This window comes from Propithecus coquereli, unplaced genomic scaffold (assembly GCF_000956105.1).
Source record: "Propithecus coquereli isolate 6110/MARCELLA unplaced genomic scaffold, Pcoq_1.0 Scaffold84, whole genome shotgun sequence".
In the NCBI taxonomy this organism is placed as follows: domain Eukaryota; kingdom Metazoa; phylum Chordata; class Mammalia; order Primates; family Indriidae; genus Propithecus; species Propithecus coquereli.
The window spans coordinates 1,276,495-1,302,611 of NW_012154618.1; the positions used below are offsets into that span (position 1 = coordinate 1,276,495).

The 26,117-nt window shown below is 34.7% G+C and overlaps 1 protein-coding gene across 1 annotated transcript in view; it reads right to left on the reverse strand.

Moving 5' to 3' along the window:
• Nucleotides 1-26,117, reverse strand: part of ATRNL1 (attractin-like 1) — a 739,312-nt gene that overhangs the window by 516,343 nt on the left and 196,852 nt on the right. The window contains exons 18-19 of the mRNA XM_012663875.1: nucleotides 18,975-19,193; nucleotides 3,677-3,814 (exon numbers count right to left, since the gene is read on the reverse strand). Of these exons, the coding sequence (XP_012519329.1) occupies nucleotides 3,677-3,814; nucleotides 18,975-19,193 (357 nt within the window). The remainder of the gene's footprint in view (nucleotides 1-3,676; nucleotides 3,815-18,974; nucleotides 19,194-26,117) is intronic.

Sequence of the window (26,117 nt, forward strand, 5' to 3'; positions counted from 1 at the left end):
AACAAATACGTATATGAAAAGATAATAAAAAATTTATGATTAATAACATTATATCTCAGTTGTTTTATATTTAGAGTAAATTATAATGGAAAACATGCAACTAATAACAATAACATAAAATTGAAGCTTGTAAATGGTTCTCAACTCTCAAGCACCTACTGAATTAACTCCTCTATAAAGTCTTCCCAGGGAGAATTGGCTTGAGGGAGATGGAGCAACATGGCCAAATAGAACCCTCTAGCAATCTTCCCCTTTCAGGAGCACAAAACTGAACAACTATCCATACAAGAATGCACCTTCATGAGAACCAAAATATCAGGAAAGTGATCAAAGTACCTGGTTTCAGCATAGTAACAAGGAAAGAGGCATTGAAGAAGATAGGAAAAACAGTCTTACATTGCCTACGCCACAGCTTTCCCAACCCGAGGCAATGCAGCCAGGAGAGAGAATCTCTGTGCTTGGGGGGAGAAGGGAGTGCAAAGTGGGTAGGGGACATTGCATTGGAACTCTGTGCCACCCTGTCACAGTGGAAACAGAAGAGGGTAGAATTCTGCCCCCAATAACTAGCAATGAGGAGTTAACATTTCCCAGAAACACATATTATTTCATATATAAAGTACCTCATTTAAGACTCACTAAGACACCATAAATTAAATTAGCTGTATTTAATTAGTGTCTCAGGGAAAAACTGAGACACTAAAAAGTTAAATAATTTACCCAAGGTAACAGTGGCATGGCCAGCATATGGACCCAAGTTGTATGATTCCAAAGCCCAAGATCTTAATATTGTAATATTTTTCCATACCTGCAGAGATTACATACACATAAATATAATATTATTTAATATTATATATAATATTACATGTAATATTATATATATAATATATATATTAGTTCCAGAGAAAGGTTTTAATTATAGAATCTTCCTGGACATTAATGAGAAATAAAATAATTCGTGAGGCCTGTCATTTCAAGCCAGATTTCTACAATATAATATTAATTGGCAACAGTCTTAGATTGGCTTTAGTAGGTTGATTTTTTAAAATAAAATATAAATCTGTATTATATTTAAAGCTTTCTAATTCAAATATAAATCTATTTCCTTCTTTCTCTTAATATCATGGACTTTGAATTTTAATAAGTTTATTTACTAGTAAAACAATGAGCTTTTCTCAGTAAGGTGAACTAAAGATAAAGAAATAGTAATAAATTTATACTTTCCATGTTTTACAAATTGATTTAACCATTATTACATTAAAAATAAGTCATCATATGTGACATATTGTTTCTTTAGTTAGGTACCTAATGTGGTCCTAAAAAATAAAAATGACTTTTACATGTCACATAGTTATATAAAAGTCATAGACAGCAAATATTATCTTGCCAACTTTAGGAAAGATAGAACCTATTTGGAATTATTTAAAGTTTCATAAACTACTAGAGAACGTGCAACAGTGAATAAGATAGGCATGCATCTTTCATTGTATTTAATTTTCCATTGCCTTGTGCCTCAGCTTGCCAGATGTATAATGTCAGTAAGAAAAAGTACTATGGAATAACTAAACTAGTTTTAATACTAGCAGAGAAGTCTCATTCCCAAAAAGGAAAATATTTCTAAAAGTACTCTGCCTGTCAGAATGATAAAACCTACCATACTAATTTAAAACATTTTATAAATAGAGAATGGAGAATCATTTAAATGTTCCTTTTGCCTGTGTTGACAAAAAACTAAAATAATCACTATAATACTATATTTGGCAATGGATTCTTAGATACAACACCAAAAGTATAAGAAACAAAAAAAAAATAGGTAAATTAGATTTCATCAAAATTGAAACTTTCGTTTTATAAAGAATACTATCAAAAAAGAAAACCTACAATGTATACAGGAGGATGTGCATAGGTTATATGTGAATACCATACCATTTTACATAAGGGACTTGAGCATCTGCAGATTTTGGTATCCATGGAGGGTCCTGGAACCAACTGCCACGGATATCACGGGACAGCTGTATTGCCTGAGAAATTTTGTTGACTCAAAGGTTGTATTCAGTTCATCATTCTCCATGTGTCTCAACCCTCAGTGTCTATTAGACTCACTTGGGAAACTTTAAAAAAAAAAAACATTGTCCAAGATTCATCCTACAACCACAACTCAGGCACTGATTTAATTGTTTTGGGGAATGGCTCAGACATCTATATATTTTAAATCTCTCTAGGTGATTCTAATACGCAGCTACTGTTAAAAAATTTATCTGGAGCAGGGCAAGGGATACATTCCCCTTTAAAAATTCCTCACCTTTGCACAGCCAAAAACTGAGGTTTTTCTCTGGGTAATATATAGGTAATCTCCACTAAGAGAAAAGTAGATAAAAAATTTAAAAGATAGGTCCAATCTAGAGATAAAGAAGGATGACTAAAAAATTCCATTTTAAAAAGAAATTTAAAAGAAAGGCCAAATATTCTTTAAAAAGTAGGAGAAAGAAGCAACAGAATAGAGAGGAAGACAGAGAAACAGAGTTTAGTGAACAAAAAAAGTGATGATTATGACTAGTACGTATAATGCTCTTTTTATGTGCTTCAATTCTTGTAACCACAGAACCAGCCCAATCTGTTTCAACTTTGTGGAATAAAAGTTGTTTTTCAGTTGCCATAAACCCCTAGATCACGAGTTACATAACCTGAGAATGCCCAGCTAGAACAAGCAGGAAACCACAAGCAGAATCTAAGTCCTCGGACAAAGGAATGGGGACCAAATTAAAAAGCGGACACCACATGACATGATCTGTGATCCAATCAGATGGAGCTCTGGCATCATCCATGGCAGGATCCCGTCAGATCACACCTCCAACATTACCTCACTGTAACACCCAATCAGATCACATCTCATTACCCTCTGCCTATAAAACATGCCCCAGACAGAGCTTAGGGAGAGTTGAGCCCAACTCCTGTCTCCTTGCTTGGCAGCCTTGCAACAAACTTTTCACTCTACAAAAATCTGGTGCTTCAGTGTTTGGCTGTCTGTTGCTCAAGGACAGACCTAGTTTTGTTCAGTAACATTCCTAAGGCCTATATTAAATATGATCTCATTTGATCTTTACAACAATCTAAGGAAGTGTGAACATCTCCCTTTTACATATGAGGAAAATGAGGCACTGAGAGGTTAAGTTAATTAGTCAAAGTCATACATTTGAACAGTGACAGAATTGGGATTTCAGCCCAAAATTGATCCCAAACTCATTCTCTTAAACATTATTCTGTACCACCACCCTGTCCAAAAAAATTCTTACCTGATGCAAGATGCACACCATTAACCTTTACTTATTTTTATTTCTAAAGTCAAAACAATAACCCACTATTTAAATAACAATCAGCAGTTATTATTTTGAATAGTGAAATTATAGATAATTTTTCCTTTTATTTATTTGCATTTCATAAATCTCCTATATTAATAAATATACATTCATTTGAAATAAGAAAAAGTAGTATTTTTAAAGCCAACATATCACAGAAATTTTATAGTTCACAGTTCCTAACAAATAACTATTATTTTCCAAAAATGTTAAAACTGAATAAAAAATTTTATTTAATAATATATATTCTCCAAAAGAGTCACCTCTTCCTCAATTTAATTTTCCTTAGTAAAAAGACACTGAAAATTTTTTAAAATAGTTACCTGTACACTGTCCTCCATTGGTTGGATCTCCATAATAACCTGGCATGCAGTCTTGACATTGCTTTCCTGTGGTGAGATTTTTACACTGTTCGCACACATTATTATTGATGCAAGTGCTATGTCCATTACACTGGCAAGCTAAAGAAAACAGTAAACAGTATTACAAATATCTAACATAACAATTTATTAGGTATAATAGCCATTGAAACAAAGAATTTATTTTAAAAATTTGGATCATAGCAAAGTCCAAAGGGCATTTCCCAAGTTTTTTAGTGAATAACACATGTGGCTCAAAGTATTAATGTAAGACAATATTCACAATAAATTATTGTTAATATTTACCTTATCCTCTATAAAATGCAGAGGTTAGAGATAAAGTCAACCATAAAAATTATAGCTACACAGGGAATACTTTTTAACATATTCCTTTAAAAATTCATGTGAATGGTATTTCTATTAAGTTATACAAGAACAGGACTGAATAATATAGCTTTAATAAGCCATGCTAAAATGCATCTTAATTATGTTTATACATAGTCAAAGAATCAATAAATATAGAAAATTGTGTGGAAATATATCCTTACTTCAAGAAAATAAATTAGTAGCAAAAGTAACAAAAATATCATGTTTAAATTAATTTGCATAAACATGTATCTTTTTTAGGCAAGAAAAGTTTCAAAGCTTAAGTGAAATTCTATTTGAATTTCAACTAAACAGATTCATATTTAAATCATAAGATCTATGTCTTTATAAGTGACACTTTTACTTTGTTTTAATGTTAATATTACAGCAAAATCCAAAAATTTCAGATTAGATATAAACTTCATATATGAAAGCTAATGTTCTTCGTGCATGTTTGGGGCATAATATTGACTTAGTTTGCTAACTGCTTGCCCAAACATCATCATCATTTCGCCTTCACATTTCATCATAATTACAACTAAGATAGCAATTAGCATTTAATTGAGTTCTGTCTCACTTAATCCAGGAAAGCCAATGTTCAGCTGATGCCAGTTGTTTGTGGCCTGTATCTATTCTTATTGGTCAGTGTGTTATTGCATCGGTTTTTAAACATTAAACACTATGCCATGGTGTACCAAGTGGTACACATGAATTGTATCATTTAATCATCAAAGCAATACTATATAGAAGTGATTATGTTTAGTACTATTCCTAAGATTAGGAAATCTGGGTTAAGCAACTACCCAAAGTCACACAGCTAATCAATGGCAGAAACAAATACATTATAAGGAAGTTTGAATAAAAATAAGAAATACATATTAAATGCCATGCAAAAGTACCTACCGTATACATAAAATTGGAAAGGGAGAGAGCTTTCCCAAGAGGCTACCACAGAGTCATCAACATGCATTAACATCAAAGAATGAAGACATAAAAAGAGTAAAATCAAATATCTATATTTTATAGAAAATTTTAGAGGCATAACTCTGTCATAAAATAGTATAGAAGTGATATGGACTCATCATGGAAAAATGTTAAATATTCCTAATCATCCTCTTTATGAAATTGAAAAAAATTATATATAGTTTTAAAATTCTATATTATATTATGAAACAATTAGGAGAAAATTTAATAACAAGGGAAAATTGTTCATAATAAAGTGAAACAAGAATACAATACAATTTATTTATAATGATCACAATTTTAGATTCAAAGAAGTGGAACAAGAAAGTGGACTAGGTCTCTCCAGTAATCATACCCCTGCAGAAACATCAATTTGAGAAACCACCCACGCAAAAAAATTACCTCCACGAGAGTTAAGGAAACCAGAACACACAAGTGAGGTGGTGAAGCCCCTTTGGACAAGAAAAACTGTGGTTGGAAGATAAAGGGACTGGTTTCCCATCGCTGTTATGCCCCTCCCCCAAAGCCATTATATTACCTCACGCAGAAAGTACCCCTGGACTCACGGTTTCTACAATGGAAAAAAGTAAGCTGGAGCAAGACATTTAACTTTCCTACTATCCTGGGTCCCTCCCTCCACAAGAGACTTGCTTTTGCATCAGCCCACAGGGAGCACTGCAAGTACAATTGTAGTGAACCACCTGAGGCCAGCTAGGGACAAAAATAGGGGGAGTATTGTTTAAATCCCTACAATGAAAACAATAAAACATAGATGAAAAAAATTGAAAAGGACCACAAATAGAGGAAAAGGTATCTCATGTTCCTGGATTAAAGGAATTAACATTGTGACAATGTCTGTACTACCCAAAGCAATCTACAGAGTAAATGCAATCTCTGTCAAAATTCCAATGATATTCTTCACAGGAATAGAAAAAACATTCTAAAATTCATAGAGAACCCTAGAAAAACAATACTAAAATTCACAGAGAACCATAAAAGACCCCAAATAGCCAAAGCAATCTTGAGTAAAATAACAAAGCTGGAGTCATCACACTACCTGATTTCAAAATATACTACGAAGCTATTGTAACCAAAACAATATGGAATTGATATGAAAACAGACACATAGACCAATGGAAGAGAATAGAGATGCCAGAAATAAATCCATTTATTTACAGCCTACTATTTTCAACGAAGGTGTCAGGAACACACAATGGGGAAAGGACAGTCTCTTCAATAAATGGTGCTGGGAAAACTGGATACCACAAGTAAAATAATAAAACTAGATGCCTATATCTCACCATATACAAAAATCAACTGAAAATAAATTAAAGGTTTAAATGTAAGACTCAAACTATGAAACTAATAGAAGGGTACATAAAGGAAATGCTACATGAGCAAAGATTTTTTAGACAAAACCCAAAAAGTACAAGCAACGAAGGCAAAGTTAAACAAATGGAACTACATCAAACTAAAAAGTTTATACACAGCAAATTAAACAATTGATGGAATGAAGAGACAATCTACGGAATGAAAGAAAATATTTGCGAATTGTACATCTGACAGGGGGTTACTATCCAGAAATTATAAGGAGCTCAAACAACTCAATAGCAAAAAAAAAAAAAAAATCTGATTTTTAAAAGGACAAAAGTCCTGAATAGACATTTCTCCAAGGATGAGCTATAAATGGCCAATAGTTATATGAAAAAATGCCCAACATCACTAACCATCAGAAAATTGCAGGTCAAAACCACAATAAGATAGCACTTCATCCCACTTAGAAAGGCAATTATCAAAAAGACAGAAAATAACAAATGCTGGTATAGATGTGAAGAAAGGGGAACACTTATACCCTGTTGCTGAAAATGTAAATTGTGCAGCCATTGAGAAAAACAGTATGGACATTCCTCAAAAAATTTAAAATAGATTTACCATATGTTCCAGTGATCCCACTACTGACTATATATCCAAAGGAAATGAAATCAGTTTGTTGAAGAGACATTTGTATTCCCATATTTACTGTGGCAGTATTCACAATAATCAAGATATGGAATCAACCTAAATGCTCATCAATGGATGATTAGAAAAGACATGGTGTATATACACGATGGAATGCTTTTCAGCCATAATAAAAAGAATCTTGTCATTTGGACAACATGGATGAGCCTAGAAGATATGTTAAGTGAAATAATAACCCCAGGCACAGAAAGATAAATATTGCATGATCTCACTCATATGTGGAATCTAAAATAATTGATTTCAGAGAAGTTGAGAGTAGAATAGTGGTTACCAAAAACTGAGGAGAATAAGAGGAGGGGGAAATGGGTAGAGATCAGTCAATGTTACAGTTAGCTAGAAGGAGTAAGTTCTGCTACTCTTTTGCGTAGTATGCTGACTACAGCTAATAAAGAATGCATTGTATATTTTAAACAACTAGAAGAGAGGATTTTGAATGTTCTCACCACAAAGAAATGACAAATGATTAAGGTGATGGATATGTTAATTACCATGGTTTGGTCATTACACAATGTATATGTGTACCAACACATCACATGTTACCTCATAAAAATGTACAATTATTATGTATCAATTTAAGAAAAGAATGATTATAATTTTACATTAAATGTGTAAATATGTGCATGGAAAAGTTAATGATGGGTGTCTTAGTCTAGTAAGATTTTTCTGTATCATCAATATTCTATAATAAATTCATATCACTTTTATAATAAGAAATAATAATTAACTTTTAAAATAAGACCCTTAATTTTTAACGTTATGCTTAAAATGTTAAGTTATAGTGTTGCAGAAAATTTACTATGTGACATCACTAATGAATCCACTCAGGTAAAAATAAAATTTATTCTGTGCCCACTACTATAAAGAATTACCTAAAGATTTAAAATAAGAAATGGGTTACTATAAGTAATTAATGAAATTTCTGGCCACATGGAAGAATCATAAGAAGAAAATGCTTTACTATCTGAATAACATAGTTAAATTTAGCAATTGTATCTAACATCTTCTTCACAGATTAACACTGAAGTAATAAGGAAATCTGATGGCAACAATAGGAATTTAGATGTAGTGACAGCTACATAAACAAAACTAGAAAGTAGTAACCTACAATACCCATTGAAATTAAAAGATGACCCCTGACAAAACACCACTCGACCGTCCTATCCTAAATTAGAAAAATTCTAACAAGGTTGGCCATGGGGCAGTCAAGCACATCACTGGTACACCTCCACACAGCAATTAAAAAAGGATGATGCAAGGAAGACCAATGTAGTGGATATACAAAAAGCTGGTATAATTTAGACTTAACTGCAGGGAAAATATCCAACAAAATAAAGGACTGGTCATTGTCATAGCTTATAACTAGTGTGGCAGCAATGGCAAAGGAGAAAGCATGTTACAGAAAGGGTGACCCAGGCATAGTGACTGTAGCAAACACAGACAAGAAAAAGATATACTAGTAAGCCTGTGATTACGTTTTATTCCCTATTACCATCAGACTGTTGGATCAATAAGTAACATAAGCTTGCATGTAATAGTTCTTCCAAGATACACTGTTACTTGAAAGGTTCTAAACATCACCATTGCTGTGGATATGAATAAAAGTAAAGGGAAGCCATCCATTCTATTTCATCTAAATTTTAAAACCAGCCCAGATGTCTCTTCATTTATGAATACACAAACAGAAAAAATCAAAATAAAGCATAATGCCAAATTCAGCATCTGACATGCAAATAAAGTACATACTTTTGAAAAATATGTGCTCTCTAACAGATGTGTAATATTTAAAATATCTTGACATTTTTAATAAATTGAAAACATATATACACAGAAATTCAAGGCAAAAATTATCCAAAAACATTTTTCAATACATAGCCAATTTTAAAAGAAAAGGATTCTATCAGAAGCTAGAAATGAAGCAAGGATTCAAAACAAGAAAGGTAAAGCAAACTTTGAGCTAGTGGCAAAATTTCTCTACACATGGGATAGCCAGTCAAGAGCTAGAAGGCATGAGTTCCAAAATCCAGCAGGGCCAGAAATTATGATTGCCGGCATCCTCAAGGAAAGGAATCAAACAGAACCATGTTGATAATGTGAAGCCTCAACTTTAGCCCCCATCTGTGAAAAAGATATTAAAACACATCACAAGAGCCACAAAAAGCAGAAAATAATTTTAAGTCAACTGGGGTATGTGTATGAAAGAAAAAGTCACTTGTGAGAACTTAAAGTCTACAGCCAGGTATATGTGTTCATTTTACATTGTCCACATAGAGGAAAAAAAAAAAAACTCAAGAAGAACTAAAATTACAAATAATCGCTCCTGGAATAGAACATATAAAAAAAAGAATACTGGAATTCAGCAAAGAAGTGACAGGAAACATCTAAGGTAAAAAAGGAGAGGGAAGTGAGGCAGTCAGCTTGACCAGGATCAGCTGGGAGCCTGGAGAGGCTCCCCAGAGTGAGGACAGGGTAAGTGAGAAATCTAGAGCAGTTCACATTCTCACCAAGGACTCCCACAATCCTAGCCATGGGAGAGCTCCTCAACCCATGTGGGCCCAACATAGGCAGCTGCCTAGAGACCCCATGAAGGCATTGCTCCAGAGAGGGAGTTCACACCGGGTCAGACACATACTTCCAGAGATGTATGTAAGCTGCTACAGTATAACATCATTTTGAGAGCCCAACCTCCACCAGACTGCATCCTGCCCTTAGGCACAACACCCTAGTATCTCCACATCTCAGGAGCCCCCACTGACATCCTCCCACAAACTCTCAAGAGAGCTGTGGCAGCACAACAGTAGTTGGACCCAACAGTGTAAAAGGGTCCGTAGGACTGTGGGCCACACAGAGTACCGTAGTGCAGGATGGGAGGATGCTGCCCTTGGGACAGAAGGAACCAAAGTGTGTGCTCCTCAGAGCCTGAGAGCTGCCTGCCTAGGGCTTCTTATGCCAACAATGCCTCTACCAGCAGCAAGGTTTCTGTTCTCTAACACACACACTAAGGACAGGCTCTTCCCACATGCTGCTGTGGCCACTACTGTGGCTGAGCGCCAAAACATGTGCCCCCCAAATCCTGAGAGCCAGCTGCCTGGGGCTGCTGATAGCATCCCAGCCCCAAATAGCAGCATGGTCTCTGTTCTCTAGCCCTGAGGTCAGACTCTTCCCACACACTGCTGCAGCCACTGCTGCCTTCAGAAGACAAAGTATATGCTTTCCCTACAGCCTGAGAGCTACCTGACTGTGGCTGTGGACAGAAAACACACCCACACCAGCAGCAGCAAGATCTTTGTGCTGTAGCATTCACCCTGAGGTTTGGCTTTTCCAACATGCCACTGCAGCCACCGCTGCAAGCAGAAATAGAAGCACAAGCTAGCCAGAGTCTGAGAGCTGCCTGCCTAGGGCTGCTGCTTGCTGCCAAGGGCCAAAGTGCACACTCCCCAGAACCTGAAAGCTGCCTGCCCACCTGGGGCCACTCTCACTGACAGCAGCCCTGCCCTCCCAGCAGCAGAGCCACTACGCATTTGCACATACCCTAAGGAGAGGCTCTCTGAACTCACTGCCTTGGATCACAAAGCCCTGCCTATTGGAGTCTGTACCTCTGTGCATCACCCAGGGCACTGAGGTCAGGCCACCCAGGAACCACCCCTCCAGTGCCTGAACATGCCACCCAGGTGCATGGGGAGCACCCCTTCCAGTCCACCCCCCACTAGTGTCTGTGCAATCCACTGGGGACTTGAAGATGGACACACTCAGCCTGACACCAACACAAGATGGATTAAAGACTTAATCTAATGTCTGAGAGCAGAGTGACTTTAGTTAACAACAATGTATTGTGTATTTCAAAATAGGTAGAAGAGAGGACTTGAAATGTTCCCAACACATAGAAATCATAAATACCCAAGGTGATGGATACCCAAATACCTGACTTCATCATTACACATTCTATTAATGCAACAAAATATCACATGTACCCCATAAATATGTACAAATATTATGTATCAATAAAAAGTGGGATATTTTCCAATCTTAGAAATTAGACTTTCTCAGACCAACCAAGTCCATAAGTTATGGTATAGAAATTCTGAGTACAGGTCTCTCTCCTTCTTGGAATTCCATTCTAAAAATATCATGTATAAAAGCCCAGTCTAAAATTCTGGATGATAATAGGCCTAGTATTGCAAAGATGAGCCATTCCAACTGAAGACCACCCGCACCAACCAGCCCACTCAAATCACCAGCCATGTCAATTTAGCTTTCTAAGACTATCCAGAACCAGTCAAGTTGCCAAATAACTGTAGCTACATGATAGGAGAGAAGCTGCAGACAGAAATCTGCAGATGGGTCCCTCCGAATCTTTGGCTAAATAATGAATTGAAAACAGTGATGTGAAACACAATGAAGCTGGAGAAAGAACTGCCAGAATAAAACCAGGAGAGACTGGCAGAAGAACTGCCTAGGTAAATCCAACATAAATTAATGACACAGAGAATCATGAATTAAACTGCTTTAACACAGTGAATGTGTGTTGCTGTGTTAGATAGTAATAAATAATTGAAATATAAGTTTAAGATTAAATTTGTAACATTTAAAGAAATAATTAGTGAATTAAAATATAGATCTCAGGAGATGTAAGAATGTAAAATACAAAGCTGACTGTTGAAAAATTAGGAACCTAATAAATAGCCTAACATGAGTGAAACAAACTCCTAGAAATAGAGGACACAGTAACACAATGGGACAGATGCAATATTTGAAGAAATAATGGTGGGAAACTTTACAACAATGATGAAAAATTATCAGGATACAGAGTCGATAAACCAGCAATTCAACATCAATAAAAACTACAACTCAGATACAACATATTAAAATTATCAAAAGCCAAAACTAAGAAAAAAGTCTATTTTAAAAAGTCAGAGGGAGGAAAAAGGTATATTGCTTTCAAAAGAGAAACAATAAAACTGATAGAGAAATTCTCAAGAGAAACAGTGGAATCCAGAAGAAAAGAAAATTACATCTTCAAATTATTTAAAGACTATGTCTGTCAATTTAGAATGCTATATTCAGCAAAAATGTCCTTCAGATATGAAGAAACACACATACATAATAAAAACGTTTTTCAGACATATGAAAACTTAGACAACTTGCAGCCAAAATTCAGAAAAACAATTCTTAAAAATGTTAAATGAAGCTCATCAGGCTAAAGAAAAATCATAGCAGAAGGGAATTTGTATCTATAAGAAAAATGAAGAACACAAGAAATAGCCAATATGCAGGTAAGTAAATTTTTTTTCTTTTCAAGACTTCCTTATAAGAAAATTGTCTATTTAAAGCAAAATTAATAATGTATCATGAGGTTTATGAAATACATGACAACAGTGGTAGAAAGGACAGGAAAGGAACAAATGAAATTACACCGTTGTAATAGTCTTACCTTACACACGAAGTAGTATAATATTGATTCAAAGTAGACTGTGATAAGATAAAGATGACTATTACAATCACTACAGCAGTCACTAAAGAAAACACAAAAGAGGTATAGCTAAAAATCCAATAAAGGTGATTAAAAAAATGGACTTAAAAATACTCAGTTAACTCAGAAAAGGTAAAAAGAGAAACAAACAACACAGAAAAGAATAAAGAAAATTTTTTAAGCAAATAACCATGATGGTGGCTTACAGTCAATATTAAGAATATTATACTAAATGTAAATTGACTAAATACTGATAAAAGATAAAGACTGTCAGAAAAGATTTAAAAAATAAAAAATGCAACATATATATGTCAGTTGCAAGAGGTTCGTTATAAATAAAAACATACAGATTAAAGACTTCCACTTCTGCTCATAAGGATTAGACACTCTGGGAATTAACAAAAAAAAAAAAACTAAATAAAATATATGAAACAACTTCAAATATAACAGGCATCTCAGTAATAAAATCCCTAAAAAATGGAAACAAGCTGAGCTCTATGACTGTCCAGGCTTGTTACCTGGAGGCAGATTTGAGGATGTAGCCAGAGAAAGAGAGCCAAACAGAAGCCAGATATCTAATTTAGTTGAGGAAACAAAGATCAAAGTTAAAGGAGCCTTCAGCAGCTAGAATTTCTGAATTCTGCCAGCAACTTGAAGGAGCTTGGAAGTATATCCTCCGTAGCTTCAAACAAAAACTCAGCCTGACTGGGACCTTGATTTCAGCCTTTGAGATCCAGAGCAGAGAACCTACCCATGCCATGCCCCAACATCTGACTTACATAACTGTGAGCTATGAATGGGTATTATTTAAGCCTCTAGTTTGTCATGACTTTACCAGACTTTAAGCTATACTACAAGGCTATAGTAACCAAAACAGCATGATACTGGCACAAAAATAGAGACACAGACCAATGGAACAGAACAGAGAACTCACGTAAAAAACCATCCTGAGATTGCCAACTGATCTTTGACAAAATAGACAGCAATATACGCTGGGGAAAAGAATCCCTATTCAATAAATGGTGCTGGGAAAATTGGATAGCCACATGCGGAAAAACTGGTTAGCCACATGCAGAAAATTGAAAAAGGATCCATATCTCTCACCACTCACTAAAATTAATGCAGAGTGGATAACAGACTGAAATCTAAGATATCAGATCAGTTATTTAAGTTTCTACCTTATATAACTATTAAAAAGAAGGAAGTTACATGATAAGTAAGCAGAAAGAAAAAATTAAAATTAAAAGAAATTAACACATAAAATTAACAACAATAGAGAAAAATCGATGAAACAAAAAGCCGTTTACATGATCAATGAAAATTGACAAGCCTGTAGCCAGACTAATCAAGAGAAAAAAACACAAATCATCAATATTTAGAAATAAAGAGGGGGGATCAGTAAAGATCATACAGATCTTTCTGCCAATAAGATCTCAGAAGAAATGAACAAATTCCTTGAAAGACACAAACTGCCATACACATTCAAGAAAAACTAATAAACTTGAATAGCCCCATATCTACTTTTTAAAAAATGAATTTGTAGTTGAAATCTCTCTTTCAAAGAAAACTCCAGGCCCAGATGTTTACTTCTTCAGTAAACTCTATCAAACATTTAAGGAAGAAACAATACTAATTCTATACAAACTCTTCCAGAAAACAGAAGAGGAGAAACAATTTTTCAACTCTTGAGGTGATATTATACTGTTAACAAATCAGACAGTAAGAAAGGGAAGACATTAAGAATACTATAGAACCACAATCTCATTGATTTACATGCAAAAATACTCAACAAAATATGAAGAAACTGAATCCAGCAATACAGCAAAAGGGTAACATACCATGAACAAGTGGGGTTTATTCCAAGAATGTGAGCTTCGTTTGGCATTTGAAAATCAATCAATATAATTAATCATATTAACAAACTAAAACAAACAACAATTATATAATCATCTCAATAGATGAAAAAAAGCCTTTGGAAAAATTACACATCTATTTATGATTAAAAATAAAACAAACAAACAAAAACTAACCAGGAACAAAAGGGAAGGAACTTCCTAAAGCTGGTAAGGTCATTAACGAAAAACAACAGCTAGCATCACATATAAAGGTAAAATGCTAAATGCTTTCCAACTAAGACTAATGTTCACTTCCAGTAATTCTGTTTTATATAGTACCATAGTTTCTACCCAGTATAATAAGGAAAGAACAAACAATGCATGATTTGAAAGTAAAAAAAAAAAAACACTATTTATGGATAAGCAATTTAAAGTCTTAGGAAATCTGTAAGAAAAGCTACTAGAATGAAAACATGAGTTCACCAAAGTCATAGTATACATGAGCAATATAGTAAGGCAAATTGAATTTCTATAAAATAACAAGTAATTGGAAAATCGATTTATTTAAAATTCCATTTATCATATCATAGCATGAAGAAACATGATAAAATTTCTTGGCAACTGAAAACAATAGAGGCTGCCTATGTCTGTGTCTTCCAAAACAGCAAAAAAAGAAAAAAAGAACAAAAATTAAAAAAAGAAAATTACTCAAAAATTACACCCTCGTTATAACCTGCAACAGAAAATATCCAAACTTCAAAATAACCTTAGGTTAAAAGAGAAAACAAAAATAAATCCAAGGAAGTAATCTCTTACACTCCCAACCCATTGCACCTCACCAACATAAACCAAGAAGATAGAAAAAGAGAGTTGGCTTCAAGACTAAAGTTGACATAAGTTACCCTAAGTATGAAAATACTAAAACAGTGTCCTTATAGACCAGAGAACCATCTGAGAGAACGACTTAAAAGTAGGTACAATTTGAAGTAGCAGTCTTGGGTACAGTTTTGGGGGAGAAAAAAACAGTTAAATAAAAAAGAAAGGTGGCTTTTGGCAACTGGGTGGTTAAGGGATAAATACATGAAGTGAACAATTAAATTCTTACAATACACACACACACACACACACACACACACACACACACACAAACCCTCAAATTCAGAGGACACATGATCCTTACCTCTACCACCAAAATTTTGCTACTCTGACAGAAGGGAGTACCATAAAACTAGAAATCTTACAAACTATGCCAATGCTACAAAAATGGAAAAAATTATGAATCACAAAGAGTTATTTAGAAGAACAGAACAGAAACCCAGATTCAATACACCTTAATTAATAAAAATTCCCCTGGAAAATACAACCATGAAGCAGAAGACTGCAAAACAGCTTTCCAAACAGAATTAAATATAGTCAAACCAGCATTTGGGTGCTTAAAAAACCACCTTAAATCATAAATTTAAATATTAAGACTAGAAATGGAAACAAAAAAGGAAGAAATGAAAAGAGAATTGATTGAACTCAGGAAAGAAATGAAAAAAGAGAGTTTGTGGACATATGTTAAAACAACCACAGTAACGAATGTTTTCGAAGATACTTTGAAGCTATGCAAATGTCCTGTTTCTCCTTAAAAATTTACCCACTAATTTTAGCATTCTTAAAAGAATTATTACTATAGCAATTATTACTGTACTGTTCTAATGATGATTTTTTTCCCCACATTCCCTTTACATTTCTTATTTGGAATTTTTCGATAAGGAAGATTCATACATTCTCACCCATTTATTATTTACTTAATCATTTAATCAGTCTAAAGGCAGATATGTCTTTCTTCTTTGGGTTATAATCAATATAATCACTATTTATTTTGTTGCCCAGATTTGATTCATTGAGAGCACTTTCCGTTTGGCTCTATGTCCCCTTGGAACCACTCCACCCTTCTCTCTCTCTCTCTCTCTCTCTCTCTCTCTCTCTCTCTTTTTTTCTTTAAACACTTATTATTTTATGGCACTACAAAATGCTTTAGACTCATCTTGTATCCTCCCTGGCCTTCCTAGAAGTCTGTCATTTCTCCAGAGAGACTGAGTTCCTTTCATTGGAGAATGGTATTTAGAAACCAAGATCTGTGCATCGGATGTGTTCATTGCTATTGGGATGCCATAGCTTCTAGGCCTCCTTGGCAGAACTAGGAAATATATGTGTGTATATTAACCCATGTATACACATGTATTTGTATTTACTTCTATGTGTATATATAGCCATTCCTCTGTATCCACAAGGGATTGGTTCCAGGACCCCCCATGGATATCATAATCTAAGGATACTGAAGTCCTAAAGTCTTTATATCTGCAGAATCTCCAGATACAAAAGAGTTGGCCCTCCATATCCATGTGTTTCACATCTCTCAAATACTGTATTTTCAATCCATGTTTGGTTGAATCTGTGGATACAGAACCCTGGAAAGGGAGGGCTAACTGTATTAAAATCAAAATAAATTTATGCTATTATCTCAGATTCTAACTCAGCCCCACAAGGTTCATTGTAGCCTTCACCCCTTGTTTATTTTTAACTTCTTTCTCTGACGATGGCAAACATGGCTCCCATTAAATACAACTTACTTACTTATTTGCTCAGATCTAGCATACATATAAAATATTGTTCGAATTGTGAAAATGTACCCAGAAAATTTTACCAACCAGAATATACTGCTTATGTACAATTTTTTTTTCTTTAGCCTTCGAGTAACCAGTCAAAACACTGTTTTCCAAAGCTACTTGGGTCAGTTCCTCTTTTTTTCTTTTTCTTTTATTTTAATCCATTTATTTATTTATTTAGGTGAGATTATGGCATTTGTAATGCTGTTAGATTCATTTGATACAATTTATATTTCATCCTGGGATTCCCCCAACATCCTGGTTGACTGTTTTTTAAATTTTTAAGAGTAAAGTTCATTCTTCGTAGCACATAGTGTAGATTTTGACAAATGCATAGTTATATATCGACTACCTCAGTACCATACAGACAGTTGCATACCCTAAAAATTCCATTGTGATGCCACCTCGAAATCAATCTGTACCCCTACTTCTGGAAAATAACTGATTTTTTTTTCCATCCTCATAGTTTCATCTGTTTCAGATTGTCTTATGCATGAAATAACACAACATTTAGCCTTCGGTTCTGGCTCTTCCACTACACAAAGTGCATTTAAGATTCAGGCATGTTGTTGCATGAATCAATAGTTTGTTCCTTTTTATTGCTTTTCATCTATTTCATGGTTTAGTAGCAGGTATTGTTGCACCCTATGCCCGTGCCACATTGCCTCAGTTCATCTGGTTTCAGTGCTACATATTGTCAGCGTCTCATCTAAAGTGCGTTCTGCAGTATCTCTCTACTTTTCTGCCTCGGGGTTTTCACTGGTGCCAGGGAAAACTATTGATCAGACTTGCTGGTACGGATCATAAGCACAAGGAAATTAATTCCCCCAAGGGCATCACTCAACCAATGGGAAATGAGAGTTACTGGATAAATGCCCCAGCCTCCCAGTCCCTCAGTGGGATAACTCTGAGGAACATTCTACACGGTTCTTCATAGGTTCCAAATGAGTCTGAGTCCAAATTTCCTAGCATGATAGCTAGCTTAATAATGCACATATTACTGATTTTTCTCTCTTCTCTTTGAAACTCTTTTAATTCCCTCATTTATGCCTCCTAGGATCACCTCCCAAATAAACTATTAATACCTTACCCGAATCCTTGTGTCAGGCTGTTACTTCTTCTAGAACACTCTTTACCAGATATCTCCATGATTCATTTCCTCATCTACATCAGGCGTTTATTAATTGTTACTTATTTTAAATAGCAAGCAGCCATAGCCCTCTTTCTTCATTAATTTATTTAATAGCACTTATCACCATCTAACTTCACATATTTGTATAACTAGTTTATTAATTTCAATTAAAATATAAGCTCCATGAATGCAGTAATTTTAGTCTAATTTGTTAATCATGTGTCTCTAGCACCCAAAACACTCCTTGGTACATACGAGGCACTAAAAAAAATTTGAATAAATTAATTTTTCAAGAAGGTTGATTTTATTCAGAAGTACAGACTTCCTATGAAGAAAATCCCTGAAAAATTAAATGATATGCAAAATTGAATGGCAATGAATACCAATGGCAGCTTCAAAATGAAGCCAGATGAATCCATCATAGATGTTATATAGAACATTCCCATACTTAGCATGAAGTTTGACTGGATACTATGAATTAGTTGAGAATTCTAAAATATTATAATTTTATGAATAAAAAATTATGGTCTTTGCTATAGGGTAGAAAATTGGTATGAAGCCAAAATTTTTTCCTCTTAACAGTACACAAGAAACCAAATCTAATCATTATATTCCATGAATGTGCTTACCCTATTTAATGATTCTAAACAGAATACCATCTGTACAATAAAAATGGATACAGTCTTGAGAAGAATAGTTTTTATCTTTGAAATGTGAGTCTCATTTTCATTGTTTTTCTTTTTCAAATCTTTATTATAATAAAAGAAAAATCATTCTTGGTTCACTCAAGCAGAAACTGAAATTGTTTTCATGACATTTTTATTACCTGGACACTGGATAAAGGACCACTCATAGTTCTTTTCTTTGGGGCAAAGATTGGTGTCAAGAACCATTTCGTTGTTGTGCATTCCAACAAGCTTCATTGGTCCCCGTGAAGATCCTTCGATACAGTGTCCTCTTCCAGTATTACTAGGATCATTGCACCAGCCACATCCTGGCTGCTCTAAACACTGTCCACAGGTTCTCAATCCAGAACAATTTTGAGCTGCATAAAGGAACATTTAACAAATACATTACATGATCTTATACATTCAAACAGAATTGTAGGCTAATGGAAAAATAAATATGATCATGAAAAAAGACAGTAAAAGATCATCTATAGTTAATGTAAACAGTTTTGCAATTAGTACCTAAGAGACAGCAGTTACTTAAAGCAAATCAACCATACATCATGAACAAAGGGGAGATAAATGAACTGACTTAGCAGTGAAAAAAGGTATGGTAACCATGACATGAAGAAAATGAAGTTGGTACTTAAAGACTCCTGAGAATTTTGCCAGTACTTTTGGGGAGCTTATCCAAGGACCTACAGACCACCTTTATGATAGTTTGTGATGCAGAGCCATGTTAGCCATTCTTTTTGTGCCTAGTGAGGGCCATCAATGAAAAACTCTGTGCTCTGCACATGGACATCCAGTGTGACACCTTCCCATTCTCTGAGACTGCTGGGCTCCATTTGGACTGCTGGTCATGGACAATGCGCTTCCCAAGGGTCGAAGATACTAGTATTTGGTTATTATGTGCGGAATAAACTCAGTTTCATCCAAAGAGACAAGTCAAATGGGAACAAGAAAACCTGATACTCTGCTTCACGCGGACACTAGCAGCCCATTTTCAGGGCTTTAAAATATTGCTCCAAGACTCATTTGCTGAAGCTCAACCTTTTTTTCTTTCCTTTTTTCTTTTTCTTTCTTTCTTTTTTTTTTTTTGATTGAGCTATAACCTATGAGACTCAACAAAGCCTATGAATACTGTGATGTCTGCCAAGGATAAACAGATATTATAATATTACAGACAGACATTATATCCATAGCCATTGCTGTATGATGTTTTAAATTTTCAATTCACAATCAGATCATCCTACATTGGGCTGAGACTTTCTATAATTACTTTTACTGATGTTTTGCTAAGAATGGCACACTTTGTCTTGGGAATTGTTTATTCATAGAAGATACAGACATGCAAGGCACCACGGAGCATGTCTTCTAGTCACATGATTAAGAAAAACAAAGGTAAAAAATGGTAGATTTCTGGCAGACGCAATTTCATTGTGTGGTGTTAATAACTTAGCTGCCACTCAGTGTTTTCATACTATTGGAAACAGAAATGTTCCTCAGAATACTGCAAACAAGAATGGCATAAATAATTCATTGACATGAATAGTCTTCCTTTGGAAATTTACATTTTTTAATAGTACACAATGGTAAATAACACTTCATTTAAAAGATCCTTAGATAACTGAATATGTCCTACATTACCATACCCCTCCTTAGTTTTCTTGGTTTGAAATATTTCTCATCTATCTATGATTGTAGTTAACCCACAGTATTTTTGATTGGACTATTCTGATTGTCTTCAAAACCATACGGGGCCACTATTAAATAAGGTAATAGGATAATGGTGGTTTTGTTTTTGCTCAAGAGTAGAAAGTGACATGCATTGCTGAAATATTAACAGAAAATTCACTCTTTAGTATTTAATAGTGACTCAAAAACTGATAGATTCTAATTTTTCTTATCTTATGGAAAACTGTATTACAGGAAAGATTATTTATATAGGCTGTACTATTGTTCCTAAAATTATGAATGGTATAGAGACTATGTATGAACTATGGGTAATTATAGTAATTCTTTTTATTTTATTTTATTTTATTTATTTTTGGCTTTTAGAAAGATCAAGTTGTAGAATATTGAATATAGTTTTTGAAATGTGTACGAATTTAAAAAATCAATCTGTAAGAAACAGTCATCACATTTTTAAAATTATTGGCTTGCTTCATTACCAAGAAAAGAACAGTGTTTACATTGAGTATATAAATAAACCTATAAAATAATGAAAGAAATATAGATTTGTGAGATACCATATCCATAAGTTTCTTATTTTTCCATTTTTATTATATCAGCTGCATTTTCATTTGAACTTTTATATATTAAGAACTAAATCTTCTATTATTGCTTTAAATAATGCCCTTGGAATTCATTTTCACAAATAGGATATCTAACTACTTAAAATATATCAATTATTAATAATGCCAGTTATTAACAAAGCTTTCTTGGAAACCATTAGGCAAAATTATCTTAAAATATATTTCTTCTCTTCAATTTGTGCATTTTAAACATTGATATCATAACATTATAACTGGAAAATACTGGAGAATATTGCAAAATCCATATTTGTTTCTCATTTCCAAAGAAAAGTTTCCCTTAATTTCTATTCACCAGTAAATCTCAAATGATCATTGAGACAACATTCAGAAAGCCACATAAAACTTAGGTCTTTTCTAATACAAAGTTTTACTGATAATTATAAAATGTCTTTTAGTTATCAATAAAACTACAAAATGTTTTTAAAGAATTACTACTGTCAAATGTTAAATGAATAACTAGACACATGTAGTAGCAACTGACAATGTAAATTTATTACATATAATTAATTCAAAAAAGATATAAAGTTAAAGGCAACAGCATGGCAAAACCTTTGCCAAGAAGCTGACACCTTTGAAAGATTAACACCTAGCTACTTTTAACATTTAGATTTGAGCAAGAACGTCATCTTCGACCCTAGTCCCTCTTTTATTTCCTGGCATTTCTTCACTACTCAATAAATGTTTGCTGGTTAAAAACATGGAAAAAAATCAAACATAATGGAGAAGGAGTTTGTTTTTCACAAATAGTGGATCACTGTCAGGTACCTACTACTTCCAAAAATAACAAGGTCTTCTTGAGGCAATGTACTACGCCCTTCTTCCCCACAGTGATGCACAGGGCACATAACAAAAAAGCTGTGGAACTACAATAACTGTTATAGCAATGCTGGACATCATCAACACAAGTGATCCACATATAGTCACAGGAAAGGCAAGTATGACAACAGACAGAACAGAAAAAGAAAAGACCTATGGAAAAGAAAAAATAGCAAAGTACACTATCTGCCCAAGGGAAAATTATAGAAGTAGACAGTAAAGCCTCTACAACAATCAAGAAAACAAAAGAATCAAAAGATCAAAAACAAGAGACACAAAAGCAGAACTGAAGAACTGACCTATGCATGCCTCACCGACAAACCCACCAGTGGTATTTAGTTATCATTACCTGATTTCTCAGTGGTAAAAACGCAATTCATACCTGCATTTAAGTAGCTACTTATGTTTCATTTATCTTCTCAACAAATTCAGTTACAACTCTTATAGTGTAACTACACTGTTCTCAAAATACTCACTTCAAATAAATAAAAAGCCCCAATTAAAGGATCATATAAAGGAAAAGTATTTGAATATTACCAAACACCAATAAGGAAAGTACAAGTGAAGTTAAGAGATACTGAGATATATCTAGAAGTTCCAACAATCATTTTAAGGTTTCAAAAAAAAAAAAGAATAAAGAGAAGAAAGCATATTTTTTAAGACATTAAAGAACATTTTTAGCAGGTAAAGAAACGAACTACTCTTCAGATTGAAAGAGCCAATGAGAATCCTTTTCTACAATGAAAAAATCTAGAACACTTTTCATTTTAAAAATCCATGTCAATAACTGAAAACTGAATTTAAAACACATTGTGAAATTTTATAACGTCAACAATAAAAAGAAAAATCTAAAAAGCTCCCAAAGTAAGGGAAACAAAAATATCCCACAAAGGAATGAAAATTAAATTGGCATTAGAATTCTCATCCACAACAATGAAGGCTAAAGAAGTTCCAAGTAAAAAATTATTTAGAACTCCACACTCAGCCATTCACTCAAGTGAAAAATGAAAAGTAAACTTTTAGACATTCAAAGACTCAAAAGTTTACAAGCCACAAATTTATTTGGAAATAATTACTACTAAAGATTATTCCCCAATGGTTAAGATGTTAAATTTTATGCTATGTGTATTTTACCACAATTTAAAAAGAGGGGAAAAAAAAAAACAAATGAGAAGGAAGAAATTAGATATAAGAAAGATTTGTGAGCAGAGATGATAACTTAGATTTAATTGTAAATAATTTTTAGAAAGTTCTTAAGATTATAAGAGCTTAGAGACTTTCAGAAACTCCTTTTTCATTACTTTTTAGCCTTTTTATTGTGAAATATAGCACACATACAGAGAATTAAAGAAAAATATGAGATTAATAAATCATTGTAAATAAACACTCTGAACTTACATATAGTTGAGAAGTGAAGCATTACCCCCCTTGTACTGTTTCCTAACCAGTACCCCCAAACTCCCCACCAGTGTCCACTATCTAACATTTATGAGAATAACTTTCTGCCTTCACTCTATAGCTTTACCACCTAAATATGCATTCCTAAACAATATAGTGTAGTTTTGCCTATTTTCAAATTCTATCTAAATGGATCCAAACAGTATGTAACCTTTTTGTGTCTGGCTTCTTTCGCTGAATATGAATGTTTGTGGAGAGACAAACATGACTATTGAGGCACAAGAGGCTGGGCACTCTCTCAGCTCCACACAAGTCTCCACCTCTGGTAATCAATTCTCCTTGGCAGCTGGCTCATAGTTATAAAATGTTTGCTGTGCTAACAAGGCCACTTTATGCCTGCAACCACCCACTGCAGCACACTTGGTCAGGTACATCCCCATTCCTTATCCCTAAAAAGGGACAGCAACCAGGATCTGAATCTGTAACATATCCAGCCATGCCCATGCCAGGCCTACACCTCCACTTGTTGCCAAGAGCCTAGAGGAAAAAATGCACACAACAGCTATAGCTGGAACTTCTGGTCACATTGTCTCAGCTCTTCAAACAACAGTGGTGCCCACTATGGACCAAATATGTGTTTGACTGGATTCCTAGGGGAGGGAGACATCCTCCTTGAAATGCCTGGAAAAGCCAGTGAGTCTCCACCTGCACAGCCTTAAGAAACTGGTTACCTCTAATGGGAAGGCCACTCATCTGAGCAAGAAAGACTAATAGCAACTGGGTGACCATGTTGTCTGAAGGCCATTGGATCCCAGGAGCAAGCAGAACACTTACAGGACTCAAAAGAATAGATTCACCCCCAGAAGAGATCTCAGAATTATGAAGTTACTGATTGCTAACTGGAACAGCTTGCCTCTCAGAGGAAAAACAAGAAAGCTAAAGAGAAGGAGGGAAGGAAGAGTGGATGGGCAGATAACACACATTGCTGCTGGAGTAGTTATTTGTACTTCATCACAGTCATGTTGCCAGGGGCTGCTTCTGTAGAGGGAATGCAAGAAAGCCAATGGTCTAATAAGAAAGTCCTGAAGACCTCCCTTCATATGCCGTTGCCACTCACTCTCTCTTTCTCCCTTTCATTCTCTCTCTTTCTTTCTTTCTCAGAGAAATAAATAAACTTTTACTTCTGTATATCCTTAAACAAGAAAAAAAAAAAAAGTCCTGAAGATACTTAGGAAAGTTACGGCAGCAAGCTGTATTATGGACTGAACTAGGAAAACTCCAAGCAGCTGCTTCCTGGAGACAATGAAACAGAGGGAAGCCTGACTGATGTAAAAGAAAAAAAAAAATTTGAATGAACCTAAAAAAGTTGCAAAGATGGGATAAGAGGAGAGATAATAATAGTGGAGAGCTTAGGGGTATTGTTAGTAGAAAGGAATTAGAATTGGGATAAAGATCCCCTAGAGAGAATTTCCGTAAGAGATTGAAACTGTCCTTTCCCCTGTCCAGCTGAACACCTTTCAACCACAATACACGCATGACTTTAATAGATGCTGGACTCTAAGTGACTGCTATTTTGTCTCCTTTGAATTGCAACTGCAGTTTCTTTGGGGCCTGGCACAAACACACTGACATGTAAATCAGATTTACTCATTTCAAAACCTGCTTGTTGCAGGTTAAAGTATTGGGAGAAAAAATACAAATAAAAAACTAAGGACTTTTGGTCACTGGTGAACTTGCCAAATGCTCAGGTGTTGAGAAGTGAGGAATTTAAGGAGAACAAAACATCTCATTTTACCTGTTTCTGTTCAGACTTAAACCAGTGAATGGATATTTTGTTTTATTCAAATCAAAGAATCTTGGATACACATAAACTTGGACACCAACTTTATCTCAGGTGATTCTACAGCTAACTGTGGTGGTGGAATGCTAACTTTTGAGGCCCTGAAAAGCGTGTTATTCCAAAAAAAAAAAAAAAAAGAAACAGACACTCTGGATCAATCACAAGAGAGAGAGCCCCCAATGAGTGGGACATGAATGAATGCACTCGACATTTAGAAGCAGGTGGTGGGAGCAGCAGGACTAAATAACATTGTACTTTCTTTTTCCAAATATAAACAGACCAATTAATTCAGGTCCCTGATGAAAAAGTGTATTTTTGACAAGCCTCAGTGTCAGAGAATGGAATGTGGAAAGATAAGCCATATTCTCTGCTCGTGAGAAGCTAGCTGAGACCAGTACCTTCTCCTCCCAAGCAGAAGGAACTTCAAATGGTCTCAACTTCCTACACAGCCACCAAGTGATATCAGTAGCATTATGCAATTCCCTTGGCAGCTACATTCTGAAGCAAGTTGTCTTTGCAAGCAAGGACGCTCTCACAACCACATAGTACACAATATCAAAGATTTAGGTGCATCCTCATCCTACAGCCCTCATAAAACATGAGACCAGCAACGGGCAAGCTCTTTCTCCTGAAATGCAACCCATGGCAAGTCCAGTACTACCCCGCTGACATGACTCTCCAGGTGATGCCAAGACTGTATCCTACACTTGTAGCAGATATATCAACGATAAGATATTCTTGCCAAAAAATGATTACTTGAATCTAATCATGAGGAAAACAGATAAATCCAAATGGAGATACCTGCAGAACAACTGGTATAGATTCTTTAAAAATATCAAAGTCATGCAAGAAAAAGACAGGGGAACTGTACTAGATTAAAAGACACTAGAGAGACCCAGAAAAGCAATATGTGATCCTTGAGGTAAACA